A 17732-nucleotide genomic window follows, 5' to 3' on the forward strand; every position below is an offset into this window, starting at 1 on the left:
TATATATATATATATATATATATATATATATATATATATATATATATATATATATATATAAGTTGAGAAGAAAGTTCTGGCGAATTTTTCATTTTGATTTCAAATGATGTCTTTTCGAAAAAGTTTTCGTTATAATATCTTTACTTTATATATCATTTGAAAGGCGTTTTGCGATCTATCTAATCGTTTAAATTAGAATCGTTTTAAAACAATTATGTCTTCTTTTAAGAACGTTGAATACAAGATGGAAAAAACGCAACTTCGCACAATTTTGTTATGTAAATCCAAGCTAGACCGTAAAGTTGCTAAAACAGCTTGCGATATCAACAAAATATTTGGCCCAGGAACCATTATAGAACGCACAGCACAATGGTGGTTTCAGAAATTTTGTGGCGGCGACGAATCTTAAAGATGATGAGCGTAGTGATCGGCCATCGGATGTTGATAACGATTAATTAAAGAGCTTAGTTGAAAGAAATCCACACATAACTGTTCGAAAATTTGCTTCTGAATTAGATGTAATGTATACGACGATTTCCAACCACTTGAGAGACATTTGGATGATAAAAAAAAACTTGAGAAATGGATGGCTCACGGATTGAACGACAAGCAAAAGAAACGACGTTATGAAGTATAATCTCCCTTTCTTTTATGCGACAAGAACGACCCGTTTCTTCACCGGGTTGTGGCTTGCGATGAAAAGTGGATTCTTTACAACAACCGGCGACGCTCAGTTCAGTGGTTAGACGCCGACGAAGCTCCACGACACTTTCTGAAGGCATAGCTTCATCAAAAGAAATTAACGCTGACAGTTTGGTGATCTGCGACCGGTCTCATGCATTAAAGTTTTTGAATTCAGGCGAAACTATTACGGCGGAAAACTACTGTCAACATATGGGTGAAATGCATCAGAAACTTCGACAACAACACTCAACATTAGTCAACAGAAAAGGCCCAATTTTCCTCCATGACAATGCCCGGCCGCACGTTGTCAAAACTAATCTACATAAGTTGAACGATTTTGGTTACGAAACTCTGCCTCATCAGATCTCTCACTTACCGACTACCACATTTTCAAGCATCTCGACAACCTACTGCGTGAGAAATGCTTAAAAAACCTAATCGATATCAAAAACGTCTTCAGTGACTTCATCTCCACCAGAACGTAAGAATTTAACATTACTTAAATACACTTGTTTTGCGTTGGCAAAAGTGTGTTGACTCTGATGATGCTTCTTTCGATCAATATATATTTTTTTGAGCCGAGATTATTTTATTTGAATTTAAAAGTAAAAAAATCGCAAAAACTTTCTTGTCAACCTAAGTATATATATATATATATATATATATATATATATATATATATATATAGAGAGAGAGAGAGAGAGAGAGAGAGAGAGAGAATTCAATAATAATTATTCATTTATACCTGCAAACAATAGTGTTTCATGCTTACGCATTCATCAATGTAGGACGAAATTTATGTGGGTCGTAATCGTTGCATAAACGCTAGTTGACTGCCTCTCAGTTTATACTTCTCAGTCAGTGCTCATCTTAATTACTACCTGTAAACAGTATTGTCTCATGCGTATGCTATCATAAATGAAGGATTACAATTCCTGCCTGTCGGGAGGTTCGAACCCAGCCACGAAAGCACCTTTGACTCCATTTGCTTAACCTCTATCTCCAGACCACTAAACGATTACTATGAGAGTAAATGGGAATTAATAACTATAATAAACGCTACACTTAGGCGCAGACAACCCAGAGTATTTGAACGACGAAAGTCGTGAACTTTGCATAAACGCTAGTTGACTGCTTCTTTGTTTATACTTCCAAGACAGTGCCCATTCTAAAGTATTCTTAAAGGGGCTTGATAATTATAATTAAATAGTACTTATTCATTGACACTTATAGACACTAATGTTTCATGCTTACGTAATTATCAGTGTAGGATGACAATTCATTCTGGCCGGGGGTTTGAACTCGGTTATTAAGCCATCTTTGATTCCATTTACTAAGCTTCTACCTCCGGGCCGCCAAACAATAGCCACGAGAATAAAAGGGTTTAATAACTAATAAACGCTCATCTCGGGCGCAGAGTATTTTGTCGAACATAAAATTTACTTTTAAATCTTAATTCCATTTCCTTATATATACAGGGTGACCAAAAAAAACGGGCCCCAACTATAATTAGGCCCTGTTTCTTAGTGTTTTGTTCGAATTAAAAGAACCTTTGGTCATAACTAGTTCATTATATTCAAAACATCACATCAAAACACTAGGGTCTTTGGCCTTTTTTCTCCGTTCTACAGCATATGTTCTAGATGGCCTCCATTTAGCTCCGTGCATTTGTTGAGTCGCAGCACGAAGTTGTCCATGACGTTCTTACAGACCGAATTGGTAATGATTCTCATCTCCTCCCTGATGGTTTCCTTGAGTTCCGTGATCGTTCTGGGTTTCCCTGCGTAGATTCTGTCCTTAAGATAGTCCCAAAGATAAAAATCTGGGGGTCTTGGTCCGGGCTATGGGGTGCCCGTTCAAAATCAGTCTTGAGACTGATCACTCGACCTCCGAAGTTCTCTTTCAGCCAATATCGGGACAGGTTTGAGGTGTGAGAACTTGCTCCGTCTTGCTAGAACCAGAGCTTGCCCATGAGCGACGGGTAGATGGTCTGGAGCGCACTCTTGAAGGTTTTGAGGACCTCCACATACCGCTCCTTGGTGACTGTCACTGCTGCACCAGATTCTTCGATTAAGATTGGTCCGATGATGCTTCTGGCCGAGATTGCAGCCCACACCGTGCACTTAGGAGAGTACAGGAGCTTGGTGGCTACTTCATTGGGCCTGGAGGACTCCCAGAAGACAATTGTCTTGGAGTTCACCTTTCCATCAAGATGGAAGTGGGCTTCATCTGAGGTCCAAAGCAGGTTAAGGAAACTTGGTGTCTCCTCAATCTTCTCGAGCATCTTGACTGCCATAGCCCTCCTCTGCTTCTTGTCTGAGGCTGTAAGGGTCTGCAGCGTCTGTATCTCTATGGGTAAGCCCTGATATCGTTAACCAGCATTCGGGACATACCGAGGGACTGACTTCGCTTAGGCACAGAGCGTTTCGGACTCTGCTGGAGAGACTCTTTCACTCTTTCGACCACCTCGGCTGATCGCTTCTTGGGACGTCCTGAGGGGTATGGACGGTTCTCTCTGGTAGCGTTGAGGTTCTCCACGGTCCCATACTTCTCGAAGTGGTCCACCCAATTCTGAATTCTGCTTTTGGATAGAGCCTTTTCACATTCGAACTGACGCATGAAACTGCCCTGGGTTTTCTTAAACGAGCCTGTCTTGTAGTAAAATTTCACACAGTGTATTCGTTGTCCCAGCCCTCACTGGGGTCTTGGTGTACGCACGGTCGTTGATTCTGCCATGTCCTATAAAATAAGGGCAATCGATGAATAAATAATGGAGATATCATGTAAAGTGTACACGGGGCCCGTTTTTTGGGGTGACCCTGTATATATATATATATATATATATATATATATATATATATTGTTTTTGTAAAATGGGGGGGTCACCTCAAATACACAAACGGAATGTTCAAGAAAGATTATCGCTACAGTCCTCTGTCTCTTCTCTCTTGGCTGATCGGGAATCATCTCCCAGCACCCAGAAATGAACATCGTTTTATAGGTTCCATCTTCACGCACACACGAGATTATACGAGAACGGACGAAATAAAAATGCTGGCCGCCATGTTTGTTCTTCCTTTTCTTCGCCTGAACTCACCCGCTGAGCACCCACGGTAAGACTTCTTTTTCTTGCTTCTAACCACATGCCTCCCTGATCTCAAGATCACATTTCATAGTCTCTCATCCACTGTGGCGGTAGCCTCTCTCTACTTGGCCTCTGAGGTGTCTCGTCCTCCTCCTGTGGCTGCACACTCCCCTCCACTGCTTCGCCCTCAACTGGTCTGACCTCGAGAATGTGCCTCGGGACTCCTCCCACCACAATGTTGTTACTAGTGTTCCTCCCAGTCACGCGACCCCTACTCCATTGTGTGGTACAGCGCGCCCCCGGTGGCTTCACCCATACCTCGTCCCCGAGTTTAATTGTCCCTGTGGCCTCTACTTCTCGGCTTACCGGCTCCACCCTGGGATGTCTCCAGGAATATGCAAACATTGACAGTTGCGGGACCGTCTCTGGTACTTGTCCCAGTTTAGGCGACATGTTATACCAGAAGACGGCTTGCTCAGGTGAGGTGCATCCTCTTTCCGCAACTGCCTTTATGGTGCGGTGGTTTCTCTCTACGATCCCGTTGCCACTAGGTCTGTAGGCAGCTCTGAAAAATTGTTGGATCTTCCATTTCTTCAGTACTTCTGTCACTGCTACTGACTTGAACGCAGTCCCATTGTCGGTTAACAACTCTTCCACGGAGCCTCGCTCCAAAAACACCTCATCAAGGATTGCCGCTATTTCATTGCCTGTTCCTCCACGTAGCTTCTTCCATAAGGCAAATCGCCCGGGCCCACAGTCAATCATGGTCAGGTAAAGTCCACCCCTGTAATGGGTGACATCGCATGTCAGTCTCTCCCAGATCCCACTCACCTCCAATTGGCCAGCTTCATGCGTGCTTGGAGCAGGATCAATCGACTGACATCTGTCGCATGTCCTGACCACTTGCCTCACTGGCTCCTTGGTGATCCTCGGGTCGACTTTTTTCACTAAATACCAAGTCCTCTCTACCTCCATATAGTGCAAATTCTGCAGTTCTCGCACGCCAACATCATCTAGATCCGATGCAGCAACAACATCTTTCTTTGGCAACAGCCAACTCTTCTTCACTCTCGTGAGAGCATCTGCTCGGTTCTTTTCAGAAGCCACCATGTCTACACGAAGCTTCAAACAAAACTCTTGCATAAGCTCAGCCAGCACCTCAAGCCTGCGCTTCACTAACATCTCCGCAGCCCCTCTCGTTTTTATCCTTTTTTCGCTTGAAATGAGAGACTTTAGCCAAGCAAACACCGTGGCAGAGTCTGTTTTGATGCAGATGTCACGTAGTCCCCATTTCAAGGCCAGATTGACTCCTTTTATTGTCGCGTCTAATTCCGCCACATTGATGTGGCTGACGTCATTCTTTTTCCTCAACCAGGCTGCATCTTCTGCAACTACTCCTCCAATTTCCAAAACGACCCATGTTCCAATGCTGCTCGTATCGCACCACACGACTCCATCCAATGTTCGCGGTATGTTCCAGGTTCCCCGGACTGGGTCTTGCCGTTTTGCTTCTTTCAGGAGCTCTTCCATCATGGTGACCGTTCTTTCTCCCACCTTATCATTCCATCCTCGTCCTTCGGCGTGTCTCTTTATGTAGCTGCATGCTGGTCTAAGCCAGCTAGCAATGGGGTAATGTCCGATCAACTTTCCGCATATGGAAAAAAGTTCACGTCTGTTGAGCTCCTGCTTCAGTTGTGGGATCTCGTTTCCCCTGCGAAACTCTAGGCCGCCTGAAGCACCTCGTTTCAGTTTTAGGCCCAAAGCAGCCCCTCCGTCTACTTTTTCCGGCTCTTTCGCGACCAACCCGAACCTCTTCAAATGAGCCACCACCTCCTTGGCAGTTACCACAGTTTCATTTACCAGAATGTCGTCTATGTATGAGCTCACTACCCCATCTCCCTTTCCCATTGTCTCCAGAATCTTCCTGAGGATAGTTGACATAATCTTGGGTGCCGAATTTAACCCGAACCCTACTCGTGTAAGGCAGTAGGTTTTGCCTTTGTACTTGACTAACTGATATTTCCAGAGCTTCTTGGCAACATGGAGTTGCAAATAGGCAGATTTTAGATCTACCAACGTAGATGCGCCATTCATCTGCCTCCATTCCCTAATGGTCTCACTGCACACATCTACGGTGTCGCCTCCCGTATGGCACTTAACATGGCCGTTCAGCTCTCGGAAATCCAAGACCGGTCTTACTTTCCCTTTAGTTGTTTGCAGAACGGCCATCAACGGCAAAATGCCCGACTCCACATCATCCGTCCAAGGCATCAGTATCCCCTCCTCAATCCATCGGTCGACTTCCTGCTCAAACTCCTTTCTCGCCCCTCCTCTAAGCGAATTTGTGTAGCACGCCACCCTGTTTGTCAGCGATGGCGCTTGATGTTTCCATGCCCACTCCACCGTCCACCGCTCTCCGTCGAATTCGGCTCGGAAGTCCTGATCTTTGATCGACCATTTTCTTTCCTCCCCGGCCTTGTTGATCCCTCTGGGGGCGTTCTCCGTCACCGTGCACTCAGCTAGTCCGAACCTCACGTTGTCACATGTGATGGTAACACCTCCCTCGACACTTCACTCGCGACCCATCGAATAGCGTCTGCGTCACCCTGTTCCCGCTCGCTGAGCTCCAAATAGAGGGCCAGTGCGTCCCCTTCCAGAAACAGTGGTATTACTGCGGCCACATCATCCAGCTTCTTAATCCTTGCTACAAGGTCCACTTTTTTAAGCCACGCCATTAAAAGGCTTAATCATATTGCTTAAGCCTGCGTTGACCATCGCCGAAATAGCTTGATGTAAAATGGGGGGGGGTCACCTCAAATACACAAACGGAATGTTCAAGAAAGATTATCGCTACAGTCCTCTGTCTCTTCTCTCTTGGCTGATCGGGAATCATCTCCCAGCACCCAGAAATGAACATCGTTTTATAGGTTCCAGCTTCACGCACACACGAGATTATGCGAGAACGGACGAAATAAAAATGCTGGCCGCCATGTTTGTTCTTTCTTTTCTTCGCCTGAACTCATTCGCTGAGCACCCACGGTAAGACTTCTCTTTCTTGCTTCTAACCACAAAACTGTACCATAGTGCCAGTGACATGTACACACATAACGTTTATAAAAGGCTCTTATAATCCTTCCCAGGTCTTCGGCGACTTACGAAATGAAAACAGTTCGAAAAATGGAATACGACCATCACCAGATTTATCGTGTGATGGATTCGCTCAAATATCCGTTTTGATGTAAGTGTCGACTTTACGGCGAATATCTATATAGTTGTATGGGTTTTAATTATGAATTAGTAATATTTCAAAATCATTTAATTGTTAGTTACGGATGCTGCATACTTTTCCGTGTTTATGGGTGGCGGTATGTAGTTTTATTTATTGATTGGAACGAGAGTTAAATTATGGTGTGGTTAACTGTTATTAATTTCCCCGGAGTTAGAGTGCATACTGTTAGTATTTTTTTGATTCCTCGCGAAAACAAAATGTGACACAAGGTCATTTTTATTGTGGGAGTAACCGACTCCACCAAAAGGGGGCACTCTGGCAGTATGCAATAATAAAGTTCCCTTAGTATAGAAGGGTTTCCCCCTCCATAGACTAAGAACAATTTAACTGTAGCGTAGCATCTGGAACAACACCCTACAGGAGAAATCAACAGAAAAATATCCATGTACGTCTCATTCTGGAGCACTCGAATCGAGTACTGATTGATTCAATTCAAAATTTAACTACAGATTTTATTCTAAATCTAAAAGGCTGGATAAATTATATCTAAAGATTAGAAAATAGTTTTTGCATCGCATCCTTTATCCTTCCTCATAATCACGTTAGATCTCATATCACAAATGACCGAAAATTTCTCACATTGCATAAATGACCAAAAATTTCTCACATTGCATAAATGACCGAAAATTTCTCACATTGCACAAATGACCAAAAATTTCTTACATTACACAAATGACCGAAAATTTCTTACATTACACAAATGACCTAAAATTTCTTACATTACATAAATGACCGAAAATTTCTCACATTGCATAAATGACCGAAAATTTCTCACATTGCATAAATGACCGAAAATTTCTCTCATTGCACAAATGATGAAAAAGTACTCACATTGCATAAATGACAAAAAATTTCTTACATTACACAAATGACCAAAAATTTCTTGCATTACACAAATGACCAAAAATTTCTCACATTACACAAATGACCAAAAATTTCTCACATTGCATAAATGACCGACAATTTCTCACATTGCACAAATGACCGAAAATTTCTCACATTGCACAAATGACCGAAAATTTCTTACATCACACAAATGACCGAAAATTTCTTACATTACACAAATGACTGAAAATTTCTCATTGCACAAATGACCGAATATTTCTCTCATTGCACAAATGATGAAAAAGTGCTCACATTGCATAAATGACCAAAAATTTCTTACATTACACAAATGACTGAGTTTCTCACATTGCACAAATTACCAAGAAATTCTCTCATTGCACAAATTACCGAAAATATCTCATATTGCACAAACGACAAAAAATATCTCATATTGCACAAACGACAAAAAATATCTCATATTGCACAAACGACAAAAAAATTTCTCGCATTGCACAAATGACCGATATTTTCCTTGAATATTATGCATGGGAAGTTATACATTATCCGCTATTTTCTAACAGAGTTATTGCTGGAGATATGAAATTGAAATACAATATAAAGCGAGCTCGCTATTGACATATTCGACTTGAAGAGCCAGATCAACAGGCATAATATTTTCTAAAAATTGTTTCAATGGGGAAAAATTAGTTCACAAATGTCTTTAATTAATAAAAATGGTCATTTGATTAAAATGAAATGAAACTCATTCATGATTTATTTTAGGTTAAAGATGCGACATCTTATATTATGTTGGAAATGGCCGCGAACATTTCCATAAATTGAACGAACCATTAAACATGCAACAATTTATGACTTATGGAGATGACAACCAGCCTTTTTTTATACTCTCATAAAATGTTTTGCCATTCCGACCTAATGAAATTATGGAGAATTGATTTCTATAGTTGATGGCGATTCTCTGCTATAACTAGACATCTGACCCGAGCAGCTGCGCAAAGTCGATCCTGTAAAATAGGTGTCTTCGAACTTAGTATGTCTGACGTGTCCAAGGAGATGAGGTCAAAAACAAATATATACGACAAAGTTCGATATTTACATGTTTTGTATTTCTCGGCATGCCTAGCGATAAATTAGGATTTTAAGTTACTGATGAGAAAAGAATCGGAGCCTGAGACATTCGTGATCATGAATTTTCAAAGAGGAATACCATAATTTTGCCTGATTTGTTTTCATAAAATCTATTTTTAATTGCCTTATTTTCGGGTTATAAGCTGGGCATGGGACAGTAAAACCAGTTGCCAACATTCACCCGCTTTTTATTGACTCCAGCCGAGAGCTCTTTTCAGGATCCTTGTTCCCTTAAGTGCAATAGTCTGGATCTCTTTTGCGCTTTGTTTATCAGAAATACTGCTTATATAGATCTTAAAGTTCTTCTTCATAAGCCCTGTGGCACCTTTAATTACTGAGATGGTGCATATCTCCCCAAGATACCAGTTTTTTTTTCATATCATACATAAGACCTTGATATTTTGTCTGTTTCTCTCTTTCAGCTCTGTTTAGACCTCCATCATTAGGGACACTTACTTCAACCAAGGTTGCCACTCTCTCTGTCTCTATGTTCCATATTACTATGTCAGGTTTGACAGAATCATTTTCAATGTAGGTGGCTGTAGGGATGACATGGTCATAATGTATGGTGTACGCCTCATTTCCAACAGTTCTTTCAAGTTGATATTCCCAGGACTTGCTGCTACATTGGATGTACAGATGGATGTGTTATAAGATTGAGGGTAAGCCGGTAACATGCAGGACTCGTCTGACATTGAAATTGGTGATTTGGATGTTATATTAGCTAAGTAAAGCCCGTCTTTCTTAAGGTGCGCGCATTCAATTTGCACATCTAATTGTTTCAAATTTATGCGGAGCCGAAACTACTTCTAAGGCATCACTCAATAAGTCTCAGGTAGAACTTATAAAACAGCAATGTTTTCGGCAAAACCCGAATTTATTCAGCAATATAGTTTTCCTCTAAGGAGATACACTGATTTTAACATTTTCTAAGCGTTTTTATTTCATTCTATGAAGAACGGTTTTCTTTGACCTAGAAAAAGGCCTCTGTTTCCAATATCACTTCGTTATTGAAGACACCTATGGTCCTATAAAGCATTTTTATTTTTAGATCTGCAAACAGCACATATTTGTTGGATCCAAAACTGTAGAATATGGTGAATGTGGGAGCTATTTCAAATTCAATTTATATGGTTTTCCCATCGTTGCGATCGATTCGTGACATGGTGTATTGTTTTGGTGAAGGATCACCTTCTTTAATTGTGGTCGTGTTTTGGCGATTTCTTCTTTTAAAATTTAGATTATTCACTAGTGGCGTTTTTTTTTTTGCTTTCTAAATACCTTGTGCATCCGAAAATGCAGAAGCCACAAACTTTGCCTGAAAATGTTAGCGTCTTCCATCCAATAGTGTAGCGTTACCCAACACGTTATATGCAGTCTACGTCGCAAAGGAGAACAAGAATAGAAAAGAACTTCAACTCGCTTTTTCCTTGTAACAACATTTATTTCTTCATTGTTACGGCCGTGACGTCAACGACGTGATCGTCTTCTCTGACGCGATTTCCAACCTCTCACACGGTCTCGAACGTTATCTAGTTCTGTGCTCCACTTCTCTCATGTGATCGCCCTCTTTTGCCTTTTTATAGTATTTTTCTTTATCAGTGACGTCATTTCGCAAGCATTTGTATCTAGACGTCTACGCTATGTTACGATAAGAAACCATAAAAAATAATATATTAAAGCTCGTTTTTCAATGAATATGCAAATTAGTTAATCTTGTCTGAATATGTTAGCGTCTTTGGTCGATTTGGACGACTTTCACCTTGTACAGTTTTATCCATTGTCATATATTGACGCAAGAATTCGTCTGTTTTGCGCCGAAATGGTTACAAACAGCACTCTAATTGTCAACGTGTTGTTGTTTTGGATTTACTATGAGTAAATGCAGCACCCACTTTGAACGCATCTTTCTTACTGACAGATTTTCAAGCACACTATACCAAACTATTAAATTTGAACCACCTGAACATGCAGAACCACGTTCAAAGTCAGCATACCGCCTTTTAATCGCTGTTTTCGACGGAACAGAGTCCCAATTAACACTTATTAACTGAGTGTTACCTATATATATATATATATATATATATATATATATATATATATATATATATATATATATATATATATAACTTTGTGTGTATGTGTGTGAGTTTTTCCCTCATAAGTTCTGAAACGACTGAGCTTATCTTTTGAAAATTTCACCCAAAAGTAATTTATATGCCTGGCAGTGTTCTTAGATATGTTTTGTACAGAAATTCATCTGATAAGTATCGAAAATCGAAATAAATTCAAACAAAAATAGCTTTTCTCTCTTATAGATAAAAATGAATAATTTTTACATGGGAATATTTTACGTTGCACAGACCAAGGGAGATATTATGTCATATATATATATATATATATATATATATATATATATATATATATATATATATTATGATATAAAGCTGAATGTGTGTGTGTGTGTGTGTGTGTGTGTGTGTGTGTGTGTGTGTGTGTGGTCACGAATAGGCTCCCATATGGTTGACTATTTTAAAAAACTGATTACATATAATAATAGACGATGTGTCGAGACACAGGAATGGGTATGTTTGATCTGGCAGAACGGTGGTTCATTAAAATTGTGGGGTCTGCGTTCGCGCCTGGTCCACAAAGTATGGAAATAAAAAATTAAAAAAAAACGTTTACAAGTGTTTTTGATATAGATCTACATAAGAATACTTTGATAAGTATGTTTTAACTTAAATAGGGATGGTATAATAAAATTGTGGGGTCTGCGTTCGCGCCTGGCCTCCATAAAATGGAAATAGGCACAAACTTTAATAAAGACTTTTCATATCTATCTGCGTAAGTATACTTTGATAATTATGTTTCAGTTTGAAGAAATATGGCATAATAAAATTATGGGGTGTTCGTTCGCACCTGACCTCCATAGAATGGAAATATGTCACAAAGTTTAACAAGGTTTTTTAATATAGATCCACAGAATATTGTGATAAGTGTTTCAGTGTGAACAGGTATGGTATAATAAATTATGGGGTTTATCTATTTTATTTTTACTTTCATCATATTTTGCTTTGGTTTTGATACCCCCAAATTCGAAGCTATCTCTTTACAACACTTCCTATCATAACCTATCATGCTTTCATAAATCAGAGTCCATTTTCTGTAGGCTCTTTTGGAACCCAGTCAACGACGGGTACTTTTGCTAGTATATATATATATATATATATATATATATATATATATATATATATATATATATATATATGCATATCGCATAATCACGCTTTGACACACCGGTCCTCACCAGATTAGCGAAGTTAAGCAACGATGAGTCTGGCTAATACCAGATGGGTGACTATTTGAAAATACTAAGTGCTGTATAGGTGGCAGTATATCACTGTTGTCAAAGGAAAAGTTAGGTGCTTCCTTCCTTCTGCTAGAGTGTGGGAGACCTCTGAGCGAGGTCCAGGACCCACTCCCACACCCCGATCAGGGTAACGTGGGGTTATGGAAAGCAGTTGACTAGTGATGCAATCCGGAAGCAATCAGGAATAATTATGTTCGTGGTTTTGTATCTCATTGTGCTGGGCAGAAGATCCCTCTGGGTGCAACGGTCAGGACAATAGCCCAGTATGGACATTGCTCGAACAGAAAGAAACTGCAACCTACTGTCTGTTGGTTGGTTGGTTGTTTTTGTTTTACGGCATATCAACCCTTTTCGGGTTATTTAATGCCGAATCCAAAGATTTTGAAGAAAAATTTTTTTTTAATAGAATATATTTGTTGTTTTCACGTCGGTTTCTATTTAACCCATAGTTGGAACCCTAACAGGTACTACCACTCCGGGTCAGAGTGGACCTGCGAGCAATGTTAATTAAAGGGTGGCCCACACTCCCCAAAGCCCACAAGCTGGGGCCTCACCACTGGATATAGTTTAAGGTCATATCCAGGACCATCCTACTGTCTGTATAACTGTATAGCTGCATAGAAAGCTGTGGCAATACATAAAAACACTTTCGAGAAAGTAGAGTGAATAGGGTTGTGAATAATGAGCAACAATGAATTCATGGATGTCATGAGGAACAGAGATAGATGGAGAGTCATAGTCGTCTATGCTTGAACCAGGCAGGACTCCACTTGAATAAATGAATTAATACTATTGCAGTTTAATGTATTCTATCTCAGTGCTCAATTCAAGATGTGTAATGGATATAGTATGTGTTATCCTTTTTATGATACCATCCTCCCTAGGTATTATTTCCTCCATTTTTTTTGTGAACTAGTGCAGTATATTCGGGTATTGTGATGCCTTTCTCCTAGGCATTGCCTCCTCTTTTTATGAGATCAGTATAGTATCTCTTCGTTCGTCATAATAACATCTTCCTTGGCAGTACCCCATTCTTTGTGTGTGATAAAGTTTAGTATCTGTTCTGTGGTCATGATATAATAAAAAGAGCCATTACCTCCTCTATTTGGCGGGAGGATGTAGAGTAATATCTGTGCGTTTATCATGATATCATTCTTTCGCCTAGCAAAAGTATAAGACTGGAGGAAGCATGTAATTGCCAGTATATATAAATAGAGAAATTTAAAACACGCAATTTTGAGATAGGTTCTTCAGATAGACTGACTTACCTGGCTAGTTTGCTTAGTCCTAGAATTCGTTTATTTGGTAAATAACCAATGGATACCTGTACGATAAAAAAGAAGAAAGAAGAGTGAAATGTTTAGTTTTGGGTAAACAAATCATATCAATAATCATTGTGTTTATAGAACATGAATGAACGGGTGACAATAATAGGAGAATTAGACAAGAAATGGTAGGAGTATGAGAATACGTGAAGAGATGTCAATATGCATCGTGACTACATGTGTCTATGCGTCATCTGATGCCTATAGGACATGAAGTAAGAGGTGAGAATGAAAGGTATATATACAGTGCCACGCAAAAGTATTGGATACATTACATTTTTCTTCATAACTTTAATTAGAGTTCAAGATTTTACCTAAAATTTGGTCAATATATTCCTATTACTATTCTAAATTATATTTGGAGTAGTAATTACAAAATTAAAGTTTAGAAAGTTTATATTTAAGGAAAAATATGAATTAACAAACGCAAAAGTATTGGATACACTTTAAAAAATTATTTTTCTGAAATAAATTTAAATGACTTTTGCTTAGTGTGTTGCAATAATGCAAATGAGTTATCACTGACCAATCAGATAGCTTTATATTTAAATAAGTTTATAAAATTCTTCCAGTTTGGGCTCACTCCTTCAAAGTCAACCAGTTCATTTATAAAAATGCCTAAAGCTAAAGAGTTGTCAATAGACATTCTTCAAAAAATCATTGATAAGCACAAAGAAGAAAAAGGGTATCGAATAATATCAATAGAACTTAATCTACATTGGTACAGTTGGAAACGTTATTAGAACGTTTAAAAACCCTGGTGAAGCTGTTGCAAATCTTCCAAGATGTGGTCGGCCAAGGAAATTAAACAAAAAAATCAAGGTGGGTAAGCAGAAAGGTACCAAAAACCTTTTCTTATCCGTGGTGAAATTCAAACCGACCTCAGAGAAGCTGGGATTAATGTGAGCAAGGATCAAATTAGTAGAGTTCTAAATCGTGCAGGTTTTGTATCAAAGTCCCCAAGAAAAGTTCCATTATTGAAGCTTAAACATGACAGATCACGTTTGAATTATGTTAAAACATATGGGGAACAACCCCAAAAATTTTGGAACAAGGTAATCTGGTCAGACGAAACGAAAATCGAAATCTTTGGAAGAAACACAGCAACACATGTATGGCGTAAAAATAGCACCGCCTATAACAAAAAGAATACCATTCCTATGGGTAAGTTTGGCGGTGGTTCGATTATAGTATGGGGGTGTTTTTCATTCAAAAGTACTGGTGAACTAGAAATCATCAATGGCAGAATGAATGGACGTATGTACAGGGAGATTTTGGAGAAAAACCTCCAGAAATCTGCTGATTTATTGGGACATAATAGCAATTGCGTGTTTCAGCAGGACAATGATCCCAAGCATACTGCCAAACTAACCAAAGAATGGCTTAGAAATAACAGAATTGACGTTCTTATTTGGCCCAGAGTCTCCAGACCTCAACCCAATTGAAAATTTGTGGAAAATATTGAAGATCAATGTTCACAAGAGGAATCTGCAAAATATTCAACAACTAGAACAGTTCTACAAAGAAGAATGGCGCAAAATACCTGCATATCTTTGCAAAAAAATTGTGTGCAACTACAGAAAGCGATTGGAAGCTGTTGAACGCAAACAAACATTAAATCAATGTGTCCAATACTTTTGTGTTAGTTGATTTATATTTTTCCTTTAATATAAACTTTCTAAACTTTAATTTTGCAAATATTAGTTAGAATAGTAATAGGAATATACTGACGAAATTTTAGGTAAAATCTTGAACCTTAATTAAAGTTATGAAGAGAAATGTAATGTATCCAATACTTTTGCGTGGCACTATATATATATATATATATATATATATATATATATATATATATATATATATATATAGTAGTATTAGTAAAAGCCTGAGTAATTAGTAAAACCTGAAGACAGTTCTCAATACTATTGCAGAGCAAATATATCTCTATCCATCCTATGCCTCTCCTCTCTTTTTTTCACTTTTTTTTATATCTATCCCTCTCTTTCTCTCTCTCTCTCTCTCTCTCTCTCTCTCTCTCTCTCTCTCTCTCTACCCCTTTCATATGTTCCTATCCGTGTCTGGTTGAATATCTTAAACCCTCATAACCCCTACCACCCTATAATGTTTATTAAATCTTTAAACTTAAAATTGAAATTCGTCCCCCTCCTTTCCTTACCCCTCTCTCTATCTCTCTATTCCTATCCGTGCCTGAATTTCTTAAACTCCCCCTAATCCGTACAAATGTCTAATGTTTATTAAACCTTAGAATTTAACTGTTGTCGATCTCCGCCCCTTTTTCTTTCTTCCCCTCTTTTTTTCGTGCTACTTTTAATATCATTTTTCCAATCATAATGACCATTTCTGTAATGTTTGATAAAGTTACTGGAACGTTAATACGATTCGGTAACCGAAACATGTGTAACTAAGCAGATAAAACGGTAATAATATATATATATATATATACATATACATATATACATATATATATATACATATATACATATATATATATGATGATTGCAACGTCTTGTCAGATGAGTGCCACTCCCTCAGACATTTAAAATCCATGAGCCCAAATACCTGAGGGAGTATCTATACAAAGATGATGTTACAGAGTCTTAGCTTTGTACGACAGCTTAGTCTCTCTCTCGGTTCAAAATGTTGAGATCCAGCAACAAGCAAGAGCAAGATAGCCAGCAACAAATAAAACTGCAGACCAGCTTAATGCGGGTACTGGTCTTCCGCTTTATGGTTTTTTAAATCAGAGATTTGCTTCTCCTAGAAAGGTTGCCTTCACCACGGCTTACGGGAGCCCTCTCCACCCCAATACACATATACACACACACAAATATACACGGTGCTAGTTGGCCGTTGACCCAGAAAAAGAGTTATTTCGCCCTTTGAAAGGTCTTGTTTTTAATCCTTCAGGGAGACTAGCCGCCCTCCTCACCAAACAAGTCTGGTGGGCGAACCAGTTTAGTCGCCGGTGACCCGACCATGAGGCAGGTAGTACTGGGTTACATGGTACCAGTAGCATATGACATGACCTGACATATATATATATATATATATATATATATATATATATATATATATATAAAGAGAGAGGGGGGAGAGAGAAATAAAAAGGAAAAAAGCGACTTATGTGTTCATCAACGTTTCGTTTTTATTTCGAGACTTCATATGGGTGAATATATAAATAATAAAGATGAAACGTTGATGAACACATAACTCAGTTTTTTCTTTTTATTTCTCTATTTTGTCAGAATACTATTTCAATTATTCTCATCATATATATATATATATATATATATATATATATATATATATATATTACTCTCATCATATATATATATATGTATGTATATATATACATATATATATATGTATATATATATATATATGTAATATACGGAGTTCGTATAATTCAGTAAATTTTCACATAACAATAGGTTTTAAGCCAAAAATGGTTGACTTAAAGAGTTAGCTACAAAATTATCACATTTCATAATTGAGCATTAATATACTGTGTGTGCAAAATCAAGACTTACAGACAAGGTGTTGATGGCAACAAAAAGTGTATTTCATTTTAAGTTACAATTGTTTCAATGTCTAGTTCGACAATTTCAAGCATTATATCGTTGGAAAATTTTCAAAAACCAGCATTTTTTCAGACTTTATGAATAAGCACACTTTTGGCAATGTAATATTTTTGAATAGAAAGAAAAAAAAGGGAAAATCCCTAACGGGAAAAGCATGCGAGAAACATTTACCTTGGTTGTGGTTACGGAAAAGCCCATTTAAATATTAATGTATCGCCTAATTTTCGTATCCTTATTTAAGAACAGAGTTATGTGAAGTTTCTACGGGGAGCCCTAAGCCATTTAAAAAAAGAAATTTTTTTTTTAAATATATCCCATTTGTTGGGTTCCTAAATTCCTTTATTTCCCAATGATTGATTTTTTGTGAAGAATTTTTACAAATTTGGTATCTATATTTATATTA

General features: G+C 38.4%; 1 protein-coding gene across 1 annotated transcript in view; it reads right to left on the bottom strand.

Annotated features, from left to right (window-relative positions):
* LOC145243948 (GTP cyclohydrolase 1-like) overlaps positions 1 to 17732 on the bottom strand; it is a 301952-nt gene that overhangs the window by 161121 nt on the left and 123099 nt on the right. Inside the window, exon 3 of the mRNA XM_080107076.1 lies at positions 13674 to 13729. Coding sequence (XP_079963202.1) covers positions 13674 to 13729 — 56 coding nt within the window. The remainder of the gene's footprint in view (positions 1 to 13673; positions 13730 to 17732) is intronic.

This window comes from Euprymna scolopes, chromosome 22, assembly GCF_053919585.1.
Source record: "Euprymna scolopes isolate OS-2025 chromosome 22, ASM5391958v1, whole genome shotgun sequence".
Taxonomy (NCBI): domain Eukaryota; kingdom Metazoa; phylum Mollusca; class Cephalopoda; order Sepiida; family Sepiolidae; genus Euprymna; species Euprymna scolopes.